The 26368-nt window shown below is 33.9% G+C and overlaps 1 protein-coding gene across 2 annotated transcripts in view; it reads left to right on the top strand.

Annotated features, from left to right (window-relative positions):
• The window catches only part of TRMT1L (tRNA methyltransferase 1 like), a 36579-nt gene extending 10830 nt beyond the window's left edge, over nucleotides 1–25749 (top strand). The window contains exons 5-15 of one of the 2 annotated variants that reach the window (XM_059937851.1): nucleotides 199–328; nucleotides 1785–1908; nucleotides 2401–2480; nucleotides 7031–7280; nucleotides 7681–7893; nucleotides 8827–9017; nucleotides 19007–19085; nucleotides 21035–21201; nucleotides 21876–21938; nucleotides 24286–24412; nucleotides 24520–25749. In XM_059937851.1, the coding sequence (XP_059793834.1) occupies nucleotides 199–328; nucleotides 1785–1908; nucleotides 2401–2480; nucleotides 7031–7280; nucleotides 7681–7893; nucleotides 8827–9017; nucleotides 19007–19085; nucleotides 21035–21201; nucleotides 21876–21938; nucleotides 24286–24412; nucleotides 24520–24772 (1677 nt within the window). In that variant the 3' untranslated portion in view covers nucleotides 24773–25749. Of the gene's footprint in view, nucleotides 1–198; nucleotides 329–1784; nucleotides 1909–2400; nucleotides 2481–7030; nucleotides 7281–7680; nucleotides 7894–8826; nucleotides 9018–9126; nucleotides 9189–19006; nucleotides 19086–21034; nucleotides 21202–21875; nucleotides 21939–24285; nucleotides 24413–24519 lie in introns of those variants that run through there. The other variant, XM_059937857.1, reaches the window with a different exon arrangement.
• The last annotated feature ends 619 nt before the right edge of the window (nucleotides 25750–26368 follow it).

Below are 26368 nucleotides of genomic sequence, written 5' to 3'. Positions count from 1 at the left end.
AGTAAGATTAAAAAGCATATGTAAATATAGGTAAGGAAGTAAAAATCCTTTCAAAGTCACATGGCAAAATGAATACTATCTTCTATATGTTAAACCCTAAATACACTAACATACATAAATTTACAACATTAAATAAACTTTTATTTCATTGTCTTAGTAACTTATTTATGTATTTAAATTAAATACTCTGTTTGATAGATATCCAGTAAAATGGGAGCCCATTATCATTGTATTATTTGTTCAGCAACAATCACCAGAAGGACGGATATGCTAGGACATGTTAGGCGCCATGTGAATAAAGGAGAGACTAAATCCACGTATATTGCTGGTAAGTTGAGCAATCTCATTAACATGTTAACAAGTAAATTCTTAAACAATGGTCTAATTATTCTTTTCAGATATCAAGCAGACAAAATACAGTGACTTAACCATTTAGTTAACAACTAATCTGTCTGATTTTGTTTTGTTTCTGTGAGACTCCCAACAATATTCAACTGTTCTCAATTTAACAGATATATTTAATATCTGGGATAGATATTAAATATGGGTAGAAAAAAGTAACTGATGTTCAAGTAAATATAGGTATCTTAATGAAAGACTATAGAATTTTATTACGAATGACGGCTCCTGTACCAATAACTGTGTTATACTTATTATTGAAAAACACTGGAAAAAGGAGGTAGAGTGATATATAAAGACTCTTTATTATCCTGAGTGATATCAAGTTATTAGTCGCTTGTTAATACTGAGACAGTTCCTTCTCAAGAATTAAGAATTAAGCCCTCCTGCCCTAAGGCATCCATTATATGTAATGAATTAACTTCTCTCGTATACATCTAGAATGGTACTCTGGACCTTCCCTTTAAGAATTGAAAAAAAAAGTCACTGAAATAATTATTTGAAGGGCTTAATTTGCTCACAGAACCTGGTTTGAGAAAGGCTGATCTTGTGAGATATGTGACTTGACACTTTGTTGAGTATAGAAAGATATATAACACAACACTAGGAAAGATTACTTTTATTTGGCATTGTAGAAAGGGAAATATGGTTCCCATTTAGTTAACATTCTGGTAGTAATGTTATCAAGAAATCCAAACATAGAGAATCTCAATTATATTTCCCCCACACATACTACATATGTCTCCTTTCTTAAATATTTAAAATATATTCACACAAACACATCACTGTTTCATTTGGGTTTATAGCTAAATGATTCTAATGTACATTAAATGTAGAATAATTTTTTTACATTAGCTTATAGCTGTTTGAATATAATTTGTGATTTAAAATCATAATTATGAGAAAGTGTTCTGAAGTCAAGCACATTCAGGAAATATAGTGACTCTTAGTCATCCATGCCGGCTAATGGAATGTAACTACACAGAGAGGTTAATTTTCTAATGTTTAAACCACAATAAAATATATTTAGCAAACCAACCTATGTAAACACAATGTAGTGTTTGATGAGTAATAAAGGTATTTTAGGATTTTGTGCTATCTTAGGTTGATCATTCTTAACTAGGTATACAGATACATTGATGTGCTAGACAGTTAAGATTTTAAGCTGACAAACTTTAAATCACCAAATACTTAACTGAGTACTACTCTTTTCCAGAGACAGTGCTAGGTAGGTCAGTTTGGGGGGATTTTTTTGGCATCTACTCAACTGATTTCATTAACATGAAATATTATAAAGGAAGGTTATTTTTTTAATGTATATTGTTTTTGATATTTAGAATTATTTTGTATTTCACTGGAAATCTTTTTTTTTTTTGTAATTTTAGCTTCTGCTGCCAAACCACCTAATGAAATTTTGAAAGAGGCAGACACAGATGTACAAGTTTGTCCCAACTATTCTGTACCTCAGAAAACAGATTCCTATTTTAATCCCAAAATGAAACTAAATCGGTAAGATAAATTGAAAACAGGGTTATGGGATGTTTCAGATAATTACAGATGTACCTTTTCTTAATCTTTTTGTTCTAATATATCGAAACTTAAAACTAGGTATAGATTGAAAATCATTTATTTTAGCATTTTCTCAGAATGATTGTTTTCTCTCTTTTATTCTACCAAACCAGTTTCTTTCTCAGAGAGTAAAATAGGTCTAACTTTATATAATTAAATGAACATGTTGGGCAAGTTGGGCAAGTTTGTGGGCAAGTTTTATTTATAAAATCATTATTCATAGTGAATACTTGTTAATAAAACCCAATTCGATTTGTAGTTTAATTTCACAGATTTTTAGTTCTTGTACTGTTAAGTAAGGAATATTAGGTCTCTTTCCAAAATAGTTTGCATAGTAAATAGGAGCCCCATTTCTCACTATTCTTAAAATAAAATCTATAATGATGAAACCATGGTGCTGTAAAATTGTTTGATTGTTATACTTTCTTCTAGGCAGCTAATATTCTGTACACTGGCTGCTTTGGCTAAGGAACGAAAACCTTTGGAATGTCTAGATGCCTTTGGAGCTACTGGTAAGTAGTGAAGCCTTTTTGGAACCCCACTTTATCAGATCTGTACAGTATCTTTTCTTTCCCTTTTTTTTTCTTGTTGTTTAGCCACTTTGAAAACTAAGGGTTTGTTTATATCATGTGAACCTAAAGAGATTTTTTTTCCCAGTTTTATTGAGAAATAATTGGCATACATCACTGTACAGGTGTACACATTTGAGGTGTACAGCATGATGATTTGCTTTACATATACTGTGAAATGATTACCACAATAGGTTCAGCTAACATCCATCATCTCATGTAGATACAATACCATAAGAAGAAAAGAAAGAAGAAAAAAACTTCTCCTTATGATGAGAACTCTTAGGATTTACCCTCTTAACGTTCCTATATACCAGTGTTACCTATACGTAGTCATCATGTTGTACATTTCATCCCTAGTACTTATTTATCTTATAATTGGAAATTTGTACCTTTTGCCCACCTTCCAGTACAGTATCTTTTCTTAGGAAATTTATATGGATGTCATATGTAGCAAAATATTTTGATATAAAAAAAAATCCAAGGTAAATTTTTTTATTGTGGAAATTTTTCAAATATATACAAAAGTAGAGCATATAATAAATGAATCCCTTTATATCCATCACTCACTTCAGAAATTACCAATTCATACCCAGTCTTGCATATGTATTCCCATGCACTTTCCCTCATACCTCATTCCCCCATTCTATATCCCCATTATTTTGAAACAAATCACAGATCATTTCATCTGTAAATATTTCAATGGGATATGTAAAAGACAAGGACTTTTTAAAATTAAAACCCATATACCATATCACACCTAAAAAATTAAGAATAATTCTTTAATATCATCAAATGTTTAGATATGCCTAATTATTTCATAATTTTTTAAAATTCAAATCAGAATCCAAAGACTATATTTCAATTGTTTAGTATGTCTCTTAAGTCTCTTTTTAATCTATATTACCTTCCATCATTTTGTGTGTATGTGTGATAATTATTTGTTGATATAACAGGTCATTTGCCCTGTAGAGTTTCCCACAGTCTAGATTTTTGCTGATTGCATCACCATGGTTCATATAAGATGAACCATCACATGATTCCTCTATCTCTCATATTTCTGTAAATTGGTAGTTGGATCTTCAGGTTTGATCAGATTCAGATAGGCTTTTTTTTTTTTTTTTGCAAGAATACACATTTACTGTGATCAGTTATCAGTTGGTGTTTGGTTGTCTCTTTTTTGTGATGCAGTAAATATTGCTTACTCATTAGGCAGTGGGGTAAGGTGAAATTTTAAAGATTGAGACATTTTCCCAAAAGGACTTAACAGTAGAGAAAAGATAATGGAAAAAGTAGAAAATTTCTAAGAAGCCACTTGTACCTAATCCACGTCTTACTTCTTAAAGGTTATAGGAGTGTATTCTTGGGAAGTTTGTACCAATAGGATGAAAGCATGACTTAGCTCTACTTAAGTTCCTCTCCTCAGGGAGAACTAGTGGTTAAAAACATGGACTGTGGAATCAAACTGGCTGCATTCAAATCCCAGCTTTATAACATGGCAGCTGTCTAACCACAGGAAATTTATGCTTCAGTTTCCTCATCTATCTAAAGGAGGGTACCCACCACAAAATAATGTGAAATTAGGTAAATTAATACATGTAAAGAAATTGGAACAGTGTCTGGTATATAGCAAATGTTATAAAATTATTCAGTATCATCATTATTGTATTATTACTACTTCTACTACCATCATCATCATCATTAGTAATGTCTCTGTAAATATGGTAAAAGTGATGAAGTAGTGATTTTAAGCTGATCACATCCTCTGAGCCAGCTGGATTTTTTTTTTTTAATATTTGTTTGTTTTTTTGGCTGGGTTGGGTCTTTGTTGCGGCATGCAGCATATTCATTGTGGCACGTGGGATCTTTTGTTGTGGCACTTGTTGTGGCGCACGGGCTCTTCGTAGTGGCACGCAGGCTTCTCTATAGTTGTGACATGCGGGTTTTCTCTTCTCTAGTTGTGACGTGGGCTCCAGAGCACATAGGCTCTGTAGTTTGCGGCATGCAGGCTCTCTAGTTGAGGCGGGTGAGCTCAGTAGTTGTGTCGCGCGGGCTTAGTTGCCCCGTGGCATGTGGGATATTAGTTCCCCCACCAGGGATCGAACCCACGTCCCCTGCATTGGAAGGCGGATTCTTTACCACTGGACCACCAGGGAAGTCCCACCAGTCGGATTTTAAATTTGAATCAATTTTTACTCCTTTTCTGCCACTGTCCCCACATACACTCAACCACCAGATCTGTTCTAATTTTTCTTTTGTATTATGATTCATACTCCTTTTCCATTCCATATCCACCAATGTAATGATTTTTGGCAATGATATCTCTCCCACCCAGTCTGTCTTGTATGCTATTGCAAACAGCCCTTCCTCTGAAACACTGAATTGATAATGTTACTTCTCAGTCAAAAAAATCATGCATCTTTATTGCCTAAATAGAGTTCAGCTTCTCAGATTGAAATTTAATATCCTCTATAATCTGACCCAACCTACTTTTCCAGATTTATTTCCCAGCATTTTCCCTGACACAACTTCTCTCTCTCTCTTTTTTTCTCTCTCTCTCTTTTTACATGCAATAAAATTTATTAAATGTCTATCCTAGACTGGGTACTATATATGTTTCTTGATAGTGGAGTCATTTTTTTTTCCTCCAGTTTTATTGAGATATAATCAACATATAACATTGTATAAGTTTTAGATATACAACATAATGATTAGCTCTATGTATATATTGTAAAATGATCACCAAAAAAAATTAACATCCATCACCTCACATAGTTACATATTTTGTTTTCCGTTTTTATGAGAACTTTTATGTTCTGCTTTCTTAGTCACTTTCCAATAAACAGTACAGTATCATTAACTGTAATCACCCTGCTATACATTATATCCCCAGAACATATTTATCTTATAACTGCAAGTCTGTACCCTTTGACCATATCCACCCAGTTCTCCCACCCTTCCAGTCTCCACCTCTGGCAGCCACAAATCCGATCTCCATTTCTGTGAGTTTGGTTTTTTTAGATTCCACATATAAGTTAGATCATACAGTATTTGTCTTTCTGATTTATTTCACTTAGCATACTGCCTTCAGGGTCCATCCATGTTGTCTGAAATGGCAGGATTGCCTTCTGTTTTATGGCTGAATGGTATTCCACTGGGTATATATATATATATACCACATATTCTTTATTCATTCATCCATCTGTGGACACTTAGATTGTGTCCATGTCTTGGCTATTGTAAATAATGATGCAATGAACTACTCTTTTTTTTTAACCTGAAATCACTAAAACTATCATTTAAGTAAGATCTTCTCAGCCTTTTCTTTTTAATGTGCCTTGGTAAACTTAAATCAAGCTCATAGCAGTCATTTTGTGTGTTTCCCCATCGCTAAAACGTGGATAGGGACTTCCCTGGTGGCGCAGTGGTTAAGACTCCACGCTCCCAATGCAGGGGGCCCAGGTTTGATCCCTTGTCCAGGAACTAGATCCCACATGCATGATGCAACTAAGAGTTCGCATGCCACAACTAAGGAGCCAGTGAGCCGCAACTAAGGAGCCTGCCTGCTGCAACTAAGGAGCCTAAGTGCCACAACTAAGAAGCTGGTGAGCCGCAACTAAGGAGCCCGCCTGCCACAACTAAGACCCAATGCAACCAAATTAATAAATAAATATAAAATATGAATATTAGAACTTACTTCACAAGCTTGTTATAAGAATAGGAAAATATATGTAAAGACCACGGCACATAGTAAATGCTAACTTTTTACATTTATGAAGCACATGTAGGGAGAAGATGGTTAATACTTCCCGTAAATAGGGGTTTTTCTACTCCATACTGGCTAGGCCTTTGTCACCATCTCCCACTGTGTAGTGAATGTCCCTTATGACTCAAGTCCAATAGGAATAGAAAGCCTGTGAGAAGGGCCCTCTTGGTCTCAATTCCTCTTGGTCATTTGCTTACACATACAAAGTTGTTCTTTTTCATTCACAATGATGCTATTGTGCAGTATTTGAAAAGCACTGATCCAGGAAAGTTGTTTTCATGTTTTGGTGCATTAGGGTAAACTTCAGCAGGAGGAGTTCCAACTACCCATCTTCCCTTCAAGTAGAGTAACTGCACTCTTACTCATGTTGTATATTGGGTTTCTCTGTAAGATTTTGTTTCAAAAAGTATTCCATTGTAAAAAGAAAGAAAAAAAAAATCCTACCAAAGCCCAAATAAAGAACATACGTGGATATTTTATTTGAACATGGATTATAGAAAAGTGTTTTACAAACTATTAATGGAAATCTGTTAGACACATTTTCTTGTGGTAAATTTTCTTCAGAGGCATTTTAGTGAGAAAGTAGAATAAGAATTACTTATGAAAGTATTAAGATTTTGAAAGAATTGTTTTTGTTATTTATAAAATTATATTCTTTATTATTATTATACTACTTTTTTTCTTTATTACAATTTAAAAACTCATTTTTCCTCCAATTTCTCCCAAGGGATAATGGGATTACAATGGGCAAAACACCTTGGAAATGCAGTCAAGGTTACAATTAATGATTTGAATGAAAACTCTGTGACGTTGATTCAGGAGAACTGCCAGTTAAACAAATTGAAAGTGGTGGTGGACAGTAAGGAAAAGGAAGAGAGTAATGATATTCCTGAAGAAGGAGAGGAAAACTTTGGTAATATTAAGGTGACCAAAATGGATGCCAACGTACTGATGCATTTGAGATCTTTTGATTTCATGTAAGTGAAAAAAATTGTGTCACTTTCTAAACTGACTTGGATTTGGCGGGAGGCGGGGTAGGGAGGGGGCCGTTAAAAATTAACATAGTTTGTCACTGTTTGTTTATTTAAATTAATACAGTTTTTTGGCATTGGCCTAAGGAATGCAGTAAGAACATTTTCTAGCATTTGAAATAAAATGCCTGGGCATGACAATTTCCTCTAAGCCTGATTTATTTTTACATGTCTAACATATCATATGATCGTTTTATTGCTTACTTTAAAAACATAATTATGTATTTAAAATAGATTTATGAAGTCCTTTTGAATCCATGGAATTTTGTCATTAGAAATAATGACAGTGGTATTATTTTGGATACTAGTATGATTTTAAATAAGTCTATATTCTTTCTGATTTTAGACACCTAGACCCTTTTGGAACATCTGTGAACTATCTTGATTCTGCATTCAGAAATATAAGAAACCTTGGCATAGTGTCAGTGACTTCTACAGATATCAGTTCTTTATATGCCAAGGCACAACATGTTGCCCGGCGTCACTACGGCTGTAACATTGTCCGAACTGAATATTACAAGGAGCTAGCAGCCAGAATTGTTGTAGCTGCAGTGGCAAGGTACCAAATGGCCAACAGTGTACCTTGTCTGGGTATATGATAAAAAGAAATAATATTACAAGAAGTGTTTATTTCATTCCTCAAAATATGCATGAAATACAAATTCCGTATTCCATATATGTAATCTTGATTTGTTTGGTAATTTTATGTTATGTTAGAATGTGATTTAAAAGCTTGTGCCTAAAATAGTTTACTCTTCAATTTAAAATGTTATTAAAATAATTAAAGTAGTAAGAAAGAAAATATTGAAAGTTAATTTCAAATCAGTTTATTTCAACAATGTAGGGGACAGCACCATGAAAAGGGAAAGCAAAGACTGTTTTTAGATTTAGAAACAATCAGTTTTTAATGTCCATTTCATCTTTTATTTATGTAGTTTAAAAAAATGATGGCTTATAAACTTGATTCAAATCAATACATACAAAGTTTAAGTTAGTTTAGAACTTTAGAGGGAAAACTAAGTACATAAATGGTGTATCAAGTAGAATTTAATCCAAAAGTATATAAAAGTAATAATGGCAAGGACTTTGCTTATTCATTTTTCACTGACTGTTTAGTTCCTGCATGTAGTTAGTACTCAATAAACATATATTGTTTAGAGGAAGCTTTTATAGAAAAAAGTAGATAAAAATAAAGAAAGATGGTTGTGATGACAAGAAACAAAGTGACACTGAAAACCAGAGAATATTGAGAAGATATCATAAGGGAAAATGTGTAGTTACTAAAATCCTGCCAAGCATCCTATATATCCTGTGTTTCAATTTGTGTAGAAGTTATAGTAATGATCTTTTAAAATCACTGCTACTAAGAATTGAATTTTCCTTATTTTCCCATAACCCATCCATAGTTTAGTGTCCAAGTTAGTATTGTCAGTATAATGCCAAACAAAGGAAAATGATAAGCTCCCAAAATAACTTTAAAAAATTTTTCCAGAGCTGCAGCCCGATGTAACAAAGGCATAGAAGTACTGTTTGCAGTGGCTCTGGAACATTTTGTATTGGTTGTTGTGAGAGTTTTGAGGGGGCCTACTTCTGCAGATGAAACAGCCAAGAAGATTCAGTACCTAATCCATTGTCAGTGGTGTGAAGAGAGAATTTTTCAGAAGGATGGTAATATGGTAGAAGGTAAATTCAAGTTTCTTTTGACTGTATATCCTGTTTATGTATAAGCCTCCAATGAATAAGCCTTTATCACATCCCTAATTATACATATTGTTGTCCTTTGATTTTAAAGATTACAGTGCTAACTTTATTTCCTATACTGGATTTCCTTTCATCAACAGACAAGACATTCGTGTGAGTTCATTAAAATCATTTACTCATCATAATTTATGCTCTCTAGCCCTGCCCTCTGTTGAAACATCTAGAAATAACTTAGTTTCCACTGTCACTAATTTTAGGAACATTAAGTCAGATTACCTCTTTGTCTAGGATGTTTCAAATCATTAATTCTATAAAAATAATTTTCATGTTTCTGACTGAATATAAAAGCCATCAGTTATAAAATTCATTCAGTAAACATTTATTGAGCCTCTACTATATGCCAGGCCTGGGGAATCAAGGAAAAAGATGTGGCTTGTGCCCTCATCAAGCTGTTTCTATTTTGCTTTTCTGGGACATAGAGTTGCCCATTGTTTTCTGTTAGGTTCTTGGCATTTTTTAAATATGGATTTTTAAGAACTCCTTTATATACTAGAGTTTAACCCTTATATGATACGATAGTTGCAGATATTTTTTCTCATTTTGTCACTTGTGTTTGCATCTTCTTTTTTTTTTACCTTTTCATGCAGAAGTTTTTCATTGTTGCCGTTGTTAAGTTAATCAAACTTTTAATGTACTCTGGATTTTGTCTGTAGTTGGAAAGAGCTTTCCTATCCTATATTATTCAAGGAAGGTTATGTTTCATTGAATAGTTCACCTCTTCACTGATTTGAGACTACCATATTTATCTTATACTGAAATCCCACATGTATTTGAGTTTGTTTCTGGATTTTCTATTCTTTTCCAGTGGTTGGATGTTCATACACCTCTATCCCACTGTTTTGATTACAGAAGACTTTTAGTGTTGTTTAATATCTGTTAAGACAATCCATTCTCATAGCTCTATTTTCAGTGTTCTGACATTGGATCCTTTTTTTTTGGCTTAACAAAAAATAAATAAATAAACCAGTTGGTGGTTTATCTTGATCACATTAAGGAGGATAGAGATATTGTTACGGTTTTGAAGCTTCCTAAGAACCCAGTATGCTTTTCTTTTGTCCAAGAGTTAATACTTCTGCTACAGTGTTAATTGATAGTAGGGATGGAGGGCATCCTGTCATGTTCCTTGTTTTAGTTCCCTCTGGTGCTTTCTGATTCATACTTGAATCTGAGATACCTATCATTTATCATGTTGAGAAAGTAACCTTCATTTACAATTTTACTATGTTTTATCACGATGTTGAATTTTGTCACATGTTTTTTCAGCATCTGTGGAGGTGATTATATGGTATTTCTCCTTAGATCTATTAATTTGATGAATTGTAATAAAATTTCCCAATATCAAATCATTCTGACTTTCTAGAATAAACTACTCTGTCAGGAAGTATTCTTTTATTATGGATTCTGTTTACTAATTTTTTAAAGGAGTTCTGTTTCAATATCATAAATAAGATGGTATATAGTTTTCCTTTTTAGAATAATTTTGGTTGGGCTTTAGAATTAGTTTAAATTCCCTTCAAAAAGAATTTGGAACCTTTACAGTTTTTTCAATGCTTGGGAACAGTTTAGCTAGCATCAGAATTATTTGTTCACTAAAGGGTTAATAGTATTCACTCAGCTTTTCTAATTTATTTGCATAGAGTTGAGCCAAGTGATGTCTAATGATTCTTTCTAATTTCTTTGGTTTCTATGGTTATATTCTCCTTATTTTTTAAAGTTTTAGTATTTGTCCTTTCTGCCCTTTTCTCTTAACTATATTAGATACTGATTTATCTAGTCTGTTGTTTATTTTCTTAATGTTTACTTTTGTAGTAGCAAATATGTATATGTTTCTGTAATTTGGATTTATCAGTTTTAAGTAATATACTTTGGCTTTTTGGTAACATAAATGAGGTAATAGCCTGCCATTTTCCATTTTCCCTTCCTAATTTTTGTCCATTATACCATTTTTATGTTATATGTAACATTTATATTCTATTTTGCCAGTATAATCCACACATTAAATATATTCAGTGCTCATCATCAGTGTTCTTGCCATAATTTCTTGAATTATCTGTTGGCTAAATTTAACTTTCTGAGTTTAGTCAAGAGGGTTCATGGGGAAAATACTCTTTGACTTCTTGCATGTTTAAAGCTCCCTGTTTATAGCTTTATACTTAAAAAGTTTAAAGAGTTCGAGTGCCTTGTCGAAATTCTTTTATTGTCTTCTATTACTGAATATTATTGTAACTTTTCCTTCTTTTATATGACATAATTATTTTGCCTGGCTGCCCAGAGGAATATTTATTTTTGAAATACTATGTTCTAACCTTATTTTTAGGATCAGTTTTCCTAATCATGGCATCCCCTTTCATCATGTAGCTTCAAATATCCTTTCATTTCAAGAAAGCTTTCTTAAATATTTTTTAATTCTAATGTTTGTCTTACCTTGTACTATTATGCGTGTGCTCTCTTCAACCTGTCTTCTTTAACTATCATTTTATCTAAAAATATTCATATATATTTATAATTGTTGTATCATCTTTGGCTCTTTTGTCATTATGAAATGTCTGTCTTTATCCCTGATATTTCTTATCTGAAAGCCTATAGTCTGATATTAATATAAATACCACTCTCATAGTTACTATTTGCATAATATATATTTTTATCCTTTTAGTTTTAATCTGTAAGTGTCTTATTAGATCTTGCTTTTTTATCCAATCTGATTGTTTCTGCCTTTTGATGAGAGTGTTTAGACCATTCATATTGAATGCAGTTATTAAAATGTTTGGCTTTTCAGCACTTTTACTATCTGTTTTATATGTATCTCATGTCTTCTGTGTTCCCCCTTTGCTGCCTTCGTAGTGTTAAATGTTTTTTTACTGTGTCATTTTGATTAGTTCCTCTGTTGGTTTCTTAGCTATGTTTTTTCCAGTTATCTTCTTAATAGTTTCTCCAGGGATTATAATATAGACTTTTAACTTATCTTGATCTACCTCAGGTTAATACTGACTTAAGACTGGCAAAATGTGGCAACTTTGCTCTAATTCTATTTTTCTCTCACCTCCTGTGCTATTTTTGTCATATGTTAATTACATCTACAGACCCAATCCAATAATATAGTATTATTTTTTAAATCTTATGAGTTTAAAAGAAAATTAAGAAAAGAGACACACACACATATCTTTCATAGTTACCCACATAATTACCTTTCCAGTGCTCTTTATTCCTTCCTTTGGATTCAAATTACTCTGTAAAATTTCCTTTCAACCTGAAGAACCCCCTTTAGTATTTCTTATAGGGTGAGTCTGCTACAACAAATTCTCCTAGTTTTTGTGTACCTGGGAATGTCTTTATTTCACCTTCTTTTTTGAAGGATAGTTTTGCTGGATGTAGAATTATTGGTTGATAGTTTTTTTTTTCCTCTCAGCACTTCAACTATGTCAGTCCAGTGCCTTCTGGCCTCTATTATTTCTGATTAAAAGTCAGCCATTAATTGTATTGTTTTTTTTGTTTGTTTTTAATTAATTAATTAATTTATGGCTGCACTGGGTCTTCGTTGCTGTGCGCGGGCTTTCTCTAGTTGCAGCGAGTGGGGGCTACTGTTCGTTGCGGTGCGTGGGCTTCTCATTGCGGTGGCTTCTCTTGTTGCGGAGCACCAGCTCTAGAAATGCGGGCTTCAGTAGTTGTGACTCGTGGGCTCTAGAGCGCAGGCTCAGTAGTTGTGGCGCACGGGCTTAGTTGCTCTGCGGCATGTGGGATCTTCCCAGACCAGGGATCAAACCCATGTCCCCTGCTTTGGCAGGTGGATTCTTAACCACTGCGCCACCAGGGAAGTCCCCATTAATTGTACTGTTGTTCCCTCATACTTGATAAGTTATTTTTCTCTTACTGCTTTCAAGATTCTCTGTGTAGCTTTCAGCAGTTTAATTATGATGTGTCTGAGTGAGTCTCTTTGTGTTTATCCTACTTGGAATTCAGAGCTTCTTAGGGCCCTAGATAATTGTTTTTTATCAAATTTGGGGCACTATCTTGCTTCTCCAACCTAAACCTTTATCACTTCAAACTGAAGACAAATATCTTCTGTAATTACTAATCATGGATTAAAGGAGTTATATAATCATAAGCTGTTTCAAGTACAGTTTTCTAACCAATCCCTTTAACAGTTGTCCTAGAGCTACTCTAGTGTCATTCATCCTTGCTTTTTAGGTTCATATAGCCCCTAGGCTATTTCTGCCTTTAATAGCTATTCTCCCCAGTGGGGTTTTCTTCCAGTAGTATGATCTCACAGCTTGTAGGCTTTCAGAAAGCACTGAATGATTTGGGATGTGTGATGACTCATCTATTTTCCAGCGCTATTTAGGAATTTTTCATAAAAATATATTTTCTATCATTTCTAGAGATTTGGAATAAGAAGAGAGGACAGGTTTAAATGCTCAGTCCACCATCCTAATCTTGGTTTCAATGCAACAAAATCAGAGGAGTTACAGAATCCACTCTGGCTTTTTAAAATATAGATTTCATAAATACCTTGATGAAACTTTGAAAAGTTTTGGTCCTCCTGGATAATTGGTTTAGTGCCTGAAACTTTGAAAAGTTTTGGTCCTCCTGGATAATTGGTTTAGTGCCCTATGGTTTCTTTTCTGTTTTTTCCTAATTCAGTTTTCTTTTATGTAAGAAATAACAGACATCTTCAGTGTTTAAAAGGGTATCAGTAATGTGAGTTTCCCTCAATAAAAAAGAAAAAGAATCTCAGTGTTTTTTACCTCATACCCCAGTGTTACAGACGGTGTTCCTGCCCTTAAAATCATGAATCAATTCTTTCTTACATGGAGTTTATTATCCTTTCATATCTCACCATGTGTGTTTTACAGTATCAACAAGTAACTAAACTCAAATACACTCTGTTCAGATTTGATCCTGAATCCATAAAAACCTAACATCTTTCCCTCTCCATCAGAAGTGCTTCATGTTGTTGTATAATTTTAGACTGTTACTACAGTGGGTTTTTTTCTTTTTTTTAAATATTTTTTTAACTGACATATAGTTGATTTACAGTGTTATGTTTATTTTTGCTGTACAGCAAAGTGACTCAGTTATACACATATATACATTCTTTTTTATATTCTTTTCCATTATGGTTTATCCCAGGAGATTGGATATAGTTCCCTGTGCTATACAGTAGGACCTTGTTGTTTATCCATTCTAAATGTAATAGTTTGCAACTACTAACGCCAAACTCCCAATCCATCCCTCCCCCTCCCCCTGATTAAACATTTTAAAGGATTTTTTACTTAATAAATTGCTATAAAGCAATATGATTTGTTGTCTGCATTTTGTCTTTAATCATACAGGACTTGGAGAGTGTAAATGATTATGTCTTTCAAAAAAGTCGGTCACTTAGAATTTTTTATGTTTATCAATTAGTAATACATAATTTAAAAAGTCAGATAGTTTCATAAGTCTTATTAATAAAATAATGATATCTGCCCCACTCCCTAAAGTCAACAGCTAAAACCTCACAGCTGTTTCTTCTAATATTTAAAGTCTTTAATGTTTAGTGTCTTCCCTGTTTCTAAGTAGCATGCTTATACTGCCTGTAACTTCCTTTCATGGAAGAAGAGTATTCAGCATCTCAAGCCAGCCCAGTCACATGCATGTACTTCTCCTCTCCAGTGTTGGCTTAATCAATATTCAGTGTTTACATTTTTATAAATATAAAATATTGTTCACAAGTCACATTGGTTATCTATTACTGTGTAACAAATTACTCCAAAACTTAGTGGCTTGAAACAACTTTTATTATCTCATAGTTTCTCTGAGTCAAGAATCTGGGTATGGTTCAGTTGGGTCCAGTAGCTGAGGGTCTCTCACAAGGCCACAGTCAAGGTGTTGGCCAGGGCTGCAATCATCAAGGCCTGACTGGGGAAGGATCTGCTTACAAGCTCATTCACATGGTTACTGCTTGTCATGCAGTCCTCTTCATACTCACAGGATAGCAGCTCACTTCGTCGGAAGGATTAAGCAAGAACCAGAGAGAGAAAGGAAGGGAAGGAAAGAGAAAAAGAGAATATTGCCGTATTCTAGTACTAGAAATGAGTCTCTAGATCCAGTGATCTCACATTCAAGAGGAAGGGATTATAGAAGGGTATGAATGCCAGAGACAGGAATCATTGCTGCCTATCTATGTTAGAAGGCTGCTACAACACAGATGAACCAGTTAATATGCTGTAATAACATTTCTTTTTTTATACAACTCTTTGCTTACTCTGGAATTAATAATTACTATGTATTTGTCACCTTTTGTGTATATACTTTTCATAATCCATAATCCAATTCCAGTGTTCCTGTGATTTTGGTTAAGAACATCAAGTAATCTTTGGGTTTCATTTCATTTCCCTGGAGACAGTCCTCCTGCTCTAGTTTGGGTTGTTTTCTAGGTCTGCTGAGAGCTGTTGCCCTAGGGCTTCCTTTTAGACCATCATAATGGAAATTTTCTTTGGCTTTCTCCTTCTGATGAATTTCCTGTATCTTAAATCTTATGTATTTTCCACTTTTCCTTCTTTACTTTCGCCTTTTGAAACTACACTTTTTCCCATAGCTTCCTGAGGATTGCATGGCCACGTACAGAAGCCTAGGTTGGAAATCATTTTTCCTCAGAATGTTTAAGATATTATTCCATTGTCTCCTAGCCTCCAATATTGACAAGTCTGCTATTGTTCTTATATATATAGTCCTTTGTGTTTTTTTCTCTGAGTGCTCCTAAAATATCTCTTCTTAACCCAGTATTCTAAAATAACTTCATGATGTGTATGAATTCATCTTTTTTAATTCAATGTGCTGGACAATCTGTGAGCCCTTAAACTTGAGTTCTTCAGTTCTGGTAAATTTTTTTCTATTATTTCTTTGATAATTTTGTTCTCTCAAAATATCTCTCCTCTCTTCCTGGAACTCATTTTAGTTATATGATGGATCTTCTAGATTAATTCTCTAATTTTTTTTATATCTCTACTATTAATTTATTTGGCATTTAGTTCTACTTTATAGATTTCCTTGAGTTTTATTTTCCAACTTTCCTGCTTAAATTTCTGTCATACTTGGTTCATTTCCAAGAGTTATTTCATATTTTTTCATTGCTCCCTTTTTAGTAGTATCCTATTCTTGTTTCAGAGATGTAAAATCTAATCTTACCTCTCTAAGACTATTGATTACAGTTGGGTATATTTTATATTTAAGGGAGGATAGGGTTTTTGTTTTGCTTATTTTTGTATTGTTGTCATTATTTTGTTTTAGTTCTTCTCTTTCCTATTTCTCTTTTGTAATTTTGTTCCCTGTCATAGTATATCTCAAATGTCTAGTGGTCTTTAGTTTTCCGTGCTGAAAGTTACGTGGAAGTACTTGTGGCAGGGCTTATAAACGGATAAACTTTACTGTAATGAGAAGGCAGTCTGCCTTTTCACTACAAGAACCCCCAAATGGCAGTCAGTCAGTAAGTCTGTGTGTTTGTTTGTGTGTGTGTGTGTGTGTGTGTGTGTGTGTGTGTGTGTCTCTTTTCTCTTGGATTGGTAAGTATTTCTACAGAGAAATCTTGCAGGCTTCTATCAATCAGCTTTCTAGGAACCATGTTGAGGAAGTAGACTGGAAGGTCTTACCATTTGTACAGACTTTTACTTAGTCCCTTTCTTTTCATATGTCTCCTCACTCTTAACTGTGACTAATGTCCCTGGTTCCAGATTCTCTGTAGTTCAGCCTCACCCAAGATTAACTTCCTCTTTTGGGATGGGGAAGATGCAGAAGCCTAACTGTTGGTATTAGAGAAGATCCACAAGTCTTAAAATTTTAAACGAGGCCTTTTTTTTTTTTTTGCGGTACCACCCTATTCCCATCTTCAGAGACCATCAATACCTTCAATTCTCAAGCCTTTCCAGGTCCCCCATGCCAGTGGGCTTGCTGTTTATTGGTAGCCCTTCTACCCATTTCAGGCTTAGGCTTGAGCTTTCTCTGACCTGCTAAATCCCCTTGTGTATGTGCTTCCCACTTCTAAAATTTTATTGACACCTCTCATCATCTTTTGTTATCTCCTTTCCCATTTTATTTATCTTTGGGGTTTGAATTTTATTCCTTTGTTCTCATTTTAATAATGCTTTAAGAAACAGCAGAGATAAAGTATGTGTTCAGTCCATTGCATTTAAATAAAAGTCTCTAAGTATGTTTGAATTCCTTATCTGGAATTACCTTCATAGCCTGTTTTACCAGTGACATAGAAATACTAGTTTTCTTCTTTTTTTACCCCTTCATTTTTTGCTACTGGCAACTTGAAATGATAGCCCTGATCCCTCAAGATGCTGATGCTGACCAGGCACTGAGAAATCCTAGGTGAGGGGCTTGAAAAAAGACATAGGTTTATATGATGGGAGCATTTTGCAAAATGCATCAGGAAAAAAACTGACTAATACAAATTTATGTCTGTGCTGTCGGCGGTAAGTTGGTGTGACTGACAGAACTGTAACTGTGAATCGCCCTAATTTCAGTAACCCTGCCTGTAGTATTTGTAGTTTAGTTATTTAATGGTTTCAGGGAGAACTTCTTGAATATATTAATATAATAACTGAGGAACATCATTCTCAACAAAGCTAAGGTCAATGATAACCACACCTTCTTTTAAGGCTGAAAGGTAGACCTAGGAATGAACAATGAAGGAAGCTTTTAAGTAAATATAAGATTTTACAACTGTGCATTTTGCCATTTAATTGCATTGAATGACAGAGTGCTATCAGATAGCAAGAGGTTATAGACCCATGTCCCTACCACCATAATCCTGGGTTCTGGATATATCTAGGACCCATTGATCAGATCAGGCCATTCCAAGAAAGTGAATGATCAACCCAGGAATGGCCTGGGGGAACTCAGAGTCTGATTTAAAATGACTATTCTGGGTCTGAAGTGAACTGAAAAGTCCATGGTAGAATATCACCCTTTTTTGGAAACTAAGAATAGCTCTCATACCTCCCCAGTCACCTTGTGATTCCATCAGGCCCCTCATTGCTCTTTAAACTGAATTAGTTTCTTCTAGCCTAGATTTTTGGGGCTGAATATGCATCGAGCCTAGGGAATAGAGTAATTCATTTTCTTCCCAGTTACAGAAGAGTTAACTTATAAGAAATGTCTTTATTTTGATGGGATGTTAGTTACCAGGGTATATACATTTGTTAAAGCTCATCAACCTTTTCACATAAAATGTATACATTTTACTGCGTGTAAATTATACCCCAATCAGTTGATTTTAAAATATGGATATCTAGGGCTTCCCTGGTGGCGCAGTGGTTGAGAGTCTGCCTGCTAATGCGGGGGACACGGGTTCGAGCCCTGGTCTGGGAAGATCCCACATGCCGCGGAGCAACTAAGCCTGTGAGCCACAACTACTGAGCCTGCGCGTCTGGAGCCTGTGCTCCGCAACAAGAGAGGCCACGATAGTGAGAGGCCCGCGCACCGCCATGAAGAGTGGCCCCCACTTGCCACAACTAGAGAAAGCCCTCGCACAGAAACAAAGACCCAACACAGCCAAAAATAAATAAATAAATAAATTAAAAAAAATATATGGATATCTTGTGGAATTTACAAGACTTTCTCCTACTTAAATTATTTCAGGTAGTATACTGACTAAAAGCTATGCCTCTAATAAGTTGTTTGATGTGGATTTCTACATCTTTCTTAAGCTTTAATCCTCTGATCTGTATAACTGAGATCTTAACAGTACCTACTTCAGAGAGTTGTAAGGATTAAATTTTTTTAATGCATATAAAATACTTAGCACAATACCTGGCACATAGTAGATCCTCAGTATATTGTAGCTGCAAATTATTGTTAATATAATAATTACTACTGTTTATGTTGTCATTTCCCCTTTGACTTCCCTTTTAAATATCTTTTCACAGAAAACCCATATAGACAGCTACCCTGTAACTGTCATGGAAGCATGCCTGGAAAGACAGCAATAGAACTTGGACCTCTATGGTATGTGCCTAAGCATAATATATTCAAAATTGATGAATGTATTGATTTGATTGTTGACTTTTGATTATGTGTGGTAAAAGACAAGCAAATTAAGTTTCAATTTTTTTTTAACTATAGGAAAATAATTATGATTCTTTTCCCCCTATGAATCTGAGGTGTTTTGTTTTCAGATTTTTCTATACCATTATTCTTCCAAGTTCGTGACAGGGCTAAGATGCAGTAGGATCAAAGAGAAGCCTAGCTGATATGCAAATAATTTATTTCTGCATAGTAAGAATGAGGCTTTTTTCAGTTAATAACTATAGAACTAGGGTGTGATTGTAAAGTGATCACTATAACTTTTTATAGAGCAGTCAACTAATACATTAATAAAAGGTCTTTGAGGAATTGGTTTTAAGTAAGAAGGGCATGTGAAAGTAAACGTCTGCTTTTGTGTTAGGTAAAGCTGTTTAGACAGGACGCAGCTGCAGATATTTAATGTATGTGTGCTTTTGCATCCTTAGTAACTAGTTATTGTATTTTTAATGCCTTAAAGTTGAATTGCTTTTACTCAGAATCCTTCCCATAAGCGTTTGTTACTAGAGATTCTTGTAGAAATTTGAGATTCCTGACAGCATTGTGACAAGAATCACTGCAAACTTCAATCTCATTACTTTACCAGGCCAAGGTTTGGCCATCTACTAAGCCTAAAAATTAATCTAATAGTAAACATATTTGTGCTGATACCCATTATTTTATCTTCATTTCATGTAAATACTTGTAGATTAAGAACGACCTGGCCAGCCTTATCTTCTAGTACTCTCTTACTTATATCACACATTGATCCTACTCACTGATCTTGGAACTAGGGAAATTAAGAACAGGTTGCTGGATCCAGAAAGATCTCCTAGCCCAACTCCTCCCTCATTTTACAGATGAGAAAATTATGGCACAGTGTATTTAAGTGCTGGCTAAAACTGACCCCCTAAAATTTAGTTAGTAGCACAGGCAGAGCCAGAACTCAGGTTTTCTGACCTCCAAAACTGAGATCTAAACCGTGACTTAAGATTTTCTCACTTAAAGCCATTGTTCATGTCTTTACACTCATCCAGTCTCTTACCCCTTCCCCACCTCCAGTTTAAATTATATATCCTCTTTGAAGTTTCTCCTTAAGTGCTTAAACCCAAAATAATCTTTAAATTGTCTTTCAGTAAATCTTATATTGATCACTCATTTGACACTTAAAATCACAAATCCTTTCATAATTTGCTAACCTTAACAATAATAGCTTCTCCTCCTTGAGGATATACTTTGTACTAGGGATCATAGGTGTACTATCTCATTTAATTCCCATAACAAGTCTGTGAGAGGTTTTATTTTCCATATTATGATGAGGAATATGAGACTCAAAAGCAGTAGTTATTCAAGATTTCATAGCTAGTGAGTGGTGGAGCGAGGACAGGAATTCAAGTTTATCTGACTTGTAACTGATATTCTGTCCATTATACCTGTGACTCTCAAATTAAATGGGAAGCATATCAGACTCAGCCCTGGGCCATTTTTTAACTACATCACCACCAGCATACGTAATTCTCATGTATCTCACCCTGTCCCACCATATATACACTGTAATTAAGGTTTATTACTGGAATATGCACTGTGAAAACCTCTGCCTTACACTATGTCCCTGTCTAGATTCTGTCTAGATTTATAAGCTTTCATAAGGTAAACACTGAATTTTATACTTTGGTATAACTTACACCTCTATGTGTACCACAGGACTTATACACCTTATGAGGGCTCAATAAATTCTTGTTGATGTAATGTGAATAAATTTCCTTGACTAATCCCACTAGCTTAGAGAACTGACATGATAAAAGGTGTGGGCAAATTATCTTACTTGTTAAATTATGAAGACATTTTTTTTAAAGAAAACATTTCTCAAACCCAATTCTATGTTCTTTTTTCAGGTCAAGTTCCCTTTTCAATACTGGATTCCTCAAAAGAATGCTATTTGAATCTCTTCACCATGGTTTAGATGACATTCAGGCCCTAATAAAGACATTAATCTTTGAGTCAGAGTGTACTCCTCAAAGTCAGTTTTCAGTTCATGCACCTTCAAATCTCAACAAGCAAGGTGACTAATTTAACACTAATTTACTAGCTTACAAATTGGTTATCAGAAATACTCCACCTTTTCATCTTTATTTGATGTTATAATCAAAAGCAGTATAATTATAAGTTGTGTGCTTTAAGTAAATCCTCTCTAATGAGTCTAATCATAATCCAGTTAACTTTTTTTTTTAATTGCATAGTTTTCTTCAGGTTTATATTAGGGGCATGAAATAAATAATGATTTTGTTAAGACAGATGTATTTTTTAAATTTTAGTAGATTAAAAGAACTAAAAGTCTGTTGTGATTTTATTACCCTACATCCTCTTTCTAGAAAGAGAATTCTGAGATCACTCTGAGAATAGTGTGGCCAAAAATTTTGTAATATCCATTAAGACATGGAAGCTAGCTTTACACTTATCACTCAGTAAAGCTAAGTTTTTTCTCCTTTGTTTTATCTGGCTATTGATATAAGGGTGGGCTTGTTAGACATCCTAGCATTGTCATGAGTCATTAGAAGAAGCAGCTCTTATTAAAGGGTTAAAAAATGAATTCTTGTAGCCTGTTTTGGTCACAGAATCTCATATATTCATAAAAGCAGTGTGCATAGAATTAAGTAAGCTTTTATTTAAACTTCAAATTGTTGCTTACTGTCATTCTGTAAAATATTTTATCATTTCCATTTGTTTTTATTTTAGAAGAATATGGTGTATTTATTAAAACTACAGATGATACCACAACAGATAATTACATTGCACAAGGTATGTATGTATATGTGTGCATATATATGTATGTATGTGTCTGTGCAAAAGGGCACATAGCAGAAGGGTAATTGGAAGGGAAGAGATTGCTTTGGTAGCATACTTCAAAATGCATTTTCATATTATACCAACAGCAAAATTATAATAAACCTTGTTTATCTGGCATTTGCACAGTTCAAGGTTTCTACTAATATGTACTTTGTTCACATCTCTAATATATGGTGATCCCCTTGCAAGAGCTATAAGATCTTAAAGAACCATGTGAACCAAAATAAGATCAAATTATGTTTGATAAAGGTTATAGAGTTAAGATTAAATTTTATTCTAAGTCTTATAAACTTTCTCATCAACATATGATTTATAGGAATTCCACTGATTAACCAGAAGACCCTATACTCCGGCCGTAAGAATTTATTACATGGCCTTTCTTACAATTTGGGGTGTGTGCATACTTTAAAATTTACTTATATTAGACACTGAAAATTCATATCAAAAGGGTGTTAAGATTTATAATGTCAGTGCCTTAATGTCTAAAGTTTTTAAAAGACAATGTTAGATTCTAAATGTGTTTTGTATACAGGTAAAAAGAAAACACAGTGTTAAGACTGAAAGAACAGAGGACTATAATTACAAGCTATAATTTTGTATTGCTCAACATTTTAGTGTTGATCTTCAAAGACAAGAAAATTTCAACTCCTGCTAATAGCTTACGGTTTAGTAATTACTGCATACTCTTTCCAACAGTCATGTTCATTTGGCATCTTCAACTAATTTGCGAAGATTCAAATCACTTAAATGATTTATTCTCCTTAATTTCTCTGTTGGAGGGAAGAAAAAGGCATTACGGTGTACTGTGAAGCACATTAGATTTAAGAGCATCATTCTACTTCTTTGTTTCGTTTGTTGTATAACTTCAGCCAGGTCCCCCACCTTCAAAAGAGTTGTCATAAAACCTTTTTAGAATAAGGTAAAACATAAGTTTTAAAAATATTTAAAATCTGAGCCTTTCTCATGTATAAATTAAGGGAATTAGACTAATCTCTTTGGGTTCTTTTATAGCTCTGAAATTATATGATTATTCTAAACTAGTATATCAATATACAGAATCTTCCATGATAGAAAATATCAGGCAAAAAAAATCCATGTACTGCTGATGGTAGTAATTATTAAGGTTTGGTATCGGATTTTTAGTCTCAGACTTTCCTAAATCTTCTTAGATTTAATGTGAGAGTATAATCAAGTTTTAATTATTGGATTTAATGGGGGAGTCATGAGGCAACAGTTCAACAATAATTTATATTTATCTTTGAATGCAGTTTATCATTTTCATGCATCAAATTTCGCTTCTGAATACTTTTGCTTAAGTGAATGTTAGTTTTCATAAAAATTTAAAATTTGGCCATAATAACATCCTTGTAGAAATAATTAAGAGTTGAACATTCAGAAAAAATCTCATAGTAACTTGGATATCTCAGTTGTCTTCCTTTTGTGATTTTCAGAAGGATACATTGCTAGAAACTTAACTTGCTAGCTGCCTTTCACTTAAAATGTAAAGGCTAAGTACTGTGGTAAGAGGTAGGCAATGAGATCATACATTGTACCTTTTTAAATTCCTGTATCCAAGCCCTTGAGACTGATTTTGTGTTGGTTTTGTTTTGTGTTCACTGAAGACCTATTGTATATCAAATTCAGTTGACCCTTGGAACAACCCCAGGGTTAATCCATGTATAACTTAGAGTCAGCCCTTCATCTACAGATTCAACCAACCGTGGACAATGTAGTACTGTGGTTTTTACTATTAAAAAATATCCATGTTGAAGTGGACCCACACAATTCAAACCTGCATTGTTCGAGGATCAACTGTATTGGCATTCAGTAGAGAATACAAGTATAGAAATAAAGGACATTATTCCCAGGAACTTAGAATATAATTTGGGAAGAAAGGATTTATACACATAAAAGACCTAAATACGTGAAACAAGGAAAACAAAAAATGACAGAACTTAAACTCTGAGTAGTGTAGTATGGGATGACTGGCCCAGAATTCATAAATGGCTTTCTACAGAAGGTGGAAATAGACTTGAGGCTTAAAATTGAAGAAGGTAGAAAAGAAGTTCTGATTCAGCAAACAGTTAAATATTAATATTACATGGGTGAAGGATAAAGTATCAAGAATATATATCTTACTCTTACAATAAAAGCTATCTAGAATTAAGATTAGATAGATAGGTTGAAATGGTGTGTGTCAGAGGATTTAGACTCGAAGACAGTATGTAGTTTTAAAAGTATTTGGCTTGTAATTTTTAAGAGAATGCTAACTTTCTGTGTTTATATATGTATGTTTCAGGAAAGAGAAGAAGTAACGAAACAACCACAAATTTAGCCAAGAGGCAAAAGACTGATGTCAATACTGAACATCCTCCCTTTTATTACAACGTCCACAGACACAGCATTAAAGGAATGAATATGCCAAAGTAAGACAGTCAGTGAATGACAGTGTATATATTTTAAGATTTTAATGACATTGTGATTTAAATAAAAGTACAAGAACCTCATTATTTTTTTCCTTTCCTTGTTCCAGGTTAAAAAAGTTTTTGTGCTGTCTTTCTCAAGCAGGCTTTCGAGTAAGCCGAACTCATTTTGACCCGATGGGTGTCCGTACAGATGCACCTCTAATGCAGTTTAAATCTATCCTTTTAAAGTACAGCACCCCCACCTACACTGGAGGACAGTCAGAGGGCCATGTCCAACCAGCGTCCGAAGATACAGTAGCCAACAGGGTTGAAATGTCAGTGAATGACAAAGCAGAAGCAAGTGGCTGCAGAAGATGGTAAATGTAAAAGAAGTTTGTTCCCAGATGTCTGTGTTGATGGCCTAATAGTTCTCTATATCAACTGTAGTGCTTTTTCTATTCTTTCAATTCAGTTGTGTAAAAATAAAAAAAACAGTGCTGTTTTCATTCAGAAAATTAGCAGTTTCTAACTTAGCTGGTTTGGGAGCTATGCTTTCCAAGTTTTTCTTATTTTAAAGAAAACTTAAAATTTTAATGAAAACATTTCATGTGAAGCCAAGTTTGTGACTGAGATCACCCTGCTGTTTAATACTCAGAAAATTTTCACATGCAAGGTGTTTGGAATTTTATGTATGTCATGGAAGCCATCCTTTACTATACTTAATCACATCTATACTTAAACTGATTCATGATATTTATGTTTTTCTGTTTGTAGTGTATAAGATGAAGCCAGAGCCTTTTATTAAAATGACCCGAAATAGAATAGGAGGAACAATGTCCTTTCAGGTCACTAATATATTTTTTCACAAATACAAGCTAAAATATATTCCCAATTTCAAGAAATCATACCTCTCCCCACATTGATCTTTCATTACTAGCTTTTGAGAAATTAAATAGTTGCCTGAGATAGAAATACATTTTCTTATAAGTTTAAGGTCTACATGACTAAACTTCAGAGTAAGATTTTGTTAAGGTAAATTGAGACCACTGTTCTTATATAGTGATTGTTCACAAGCACTAAATTCTGGAGGAGAGATTTTGTTATGAATTAAACAAACTGGGTGATCTCACGTGCCTCAGTTAATGCACATACAATATTCATTTGCTTGGTTGTCTACCTCTCAGGAGTAAAACTTGTCACCTTATGACTTTATGAAGTGAGGATTTTCTTGTTTTTTGGTGTGTGTATGTGCTAATTTTTTGTACAAGTAGCTCAGGCTAACATGACTATGAAAATTAGTTGGAAAAAAAAATCTCATTTCCATTAATAAATATTGTTCTTGCTTCATTTGAATATAAGACTTTGGATGAAAAGATATACCAAAAATTTACATTTTTGTCTCAAGGATTTAATACATATTTACCTTGTTAGAGGAAGTAACTTTTTACAAGCAGTAAGCTTAAGAATTGAGGGAGAGTAACAACTGAAAGGTTTAAATACACCATGTAAGCACTCCTATGACATATATAGAAATTCAGGGAGTCTAGGTTACATCAACATAGAATATTAACTTAGAGGAAATAAAAGAAAATCTCTATGTGTTATTACAGCATAGTCCTAGAAGCATGTTTTTTCTCATCTCCAATTAATAGAATTTTAGTAAAATAAAGGAACAGGTGAAGTGCAAGTTAGTCTCTATAATGACCATTAAAAAAACCTTTATTATTCCTGCCATTTAAAATTATAACTCACAAGAGCACAAAAAGAAATAAAAGTTATTACTTTTTTTTGTATACTTAAGAAAAATTACTATAAATCCGCAAGACAAACCAGCACATGGACCATCTGATTATTTACAATATATGTGTATGGGGAGAGGAATTGAGGTGAAGGAGGAGGAGGATGTGGAACTCAACTCCCCCTACAAACACTTCAAAAATACATCTACATGTGGAACAATTCTCACTGAAAACTAAC

This window comes from Balaenoptera ricei, chromosome 1 (genome assembly GCF_028023285.1).
Source record: "Balaenoptera ricei isolate mBalRic1 chromosome 1, mBalRic1.hap2, whole genome shotgun sequence".
NCBI lineage: Eukaryota > Metazoa > Chordata > Mammalia > Artiodactyla > Balaenopteridae > Balaenoptera > Balaenoptera ricei.
Note: the sequence above shows the minus strand (reverse complement) of the source record. Positions and strands in the feature narration are given on the sequence as shown.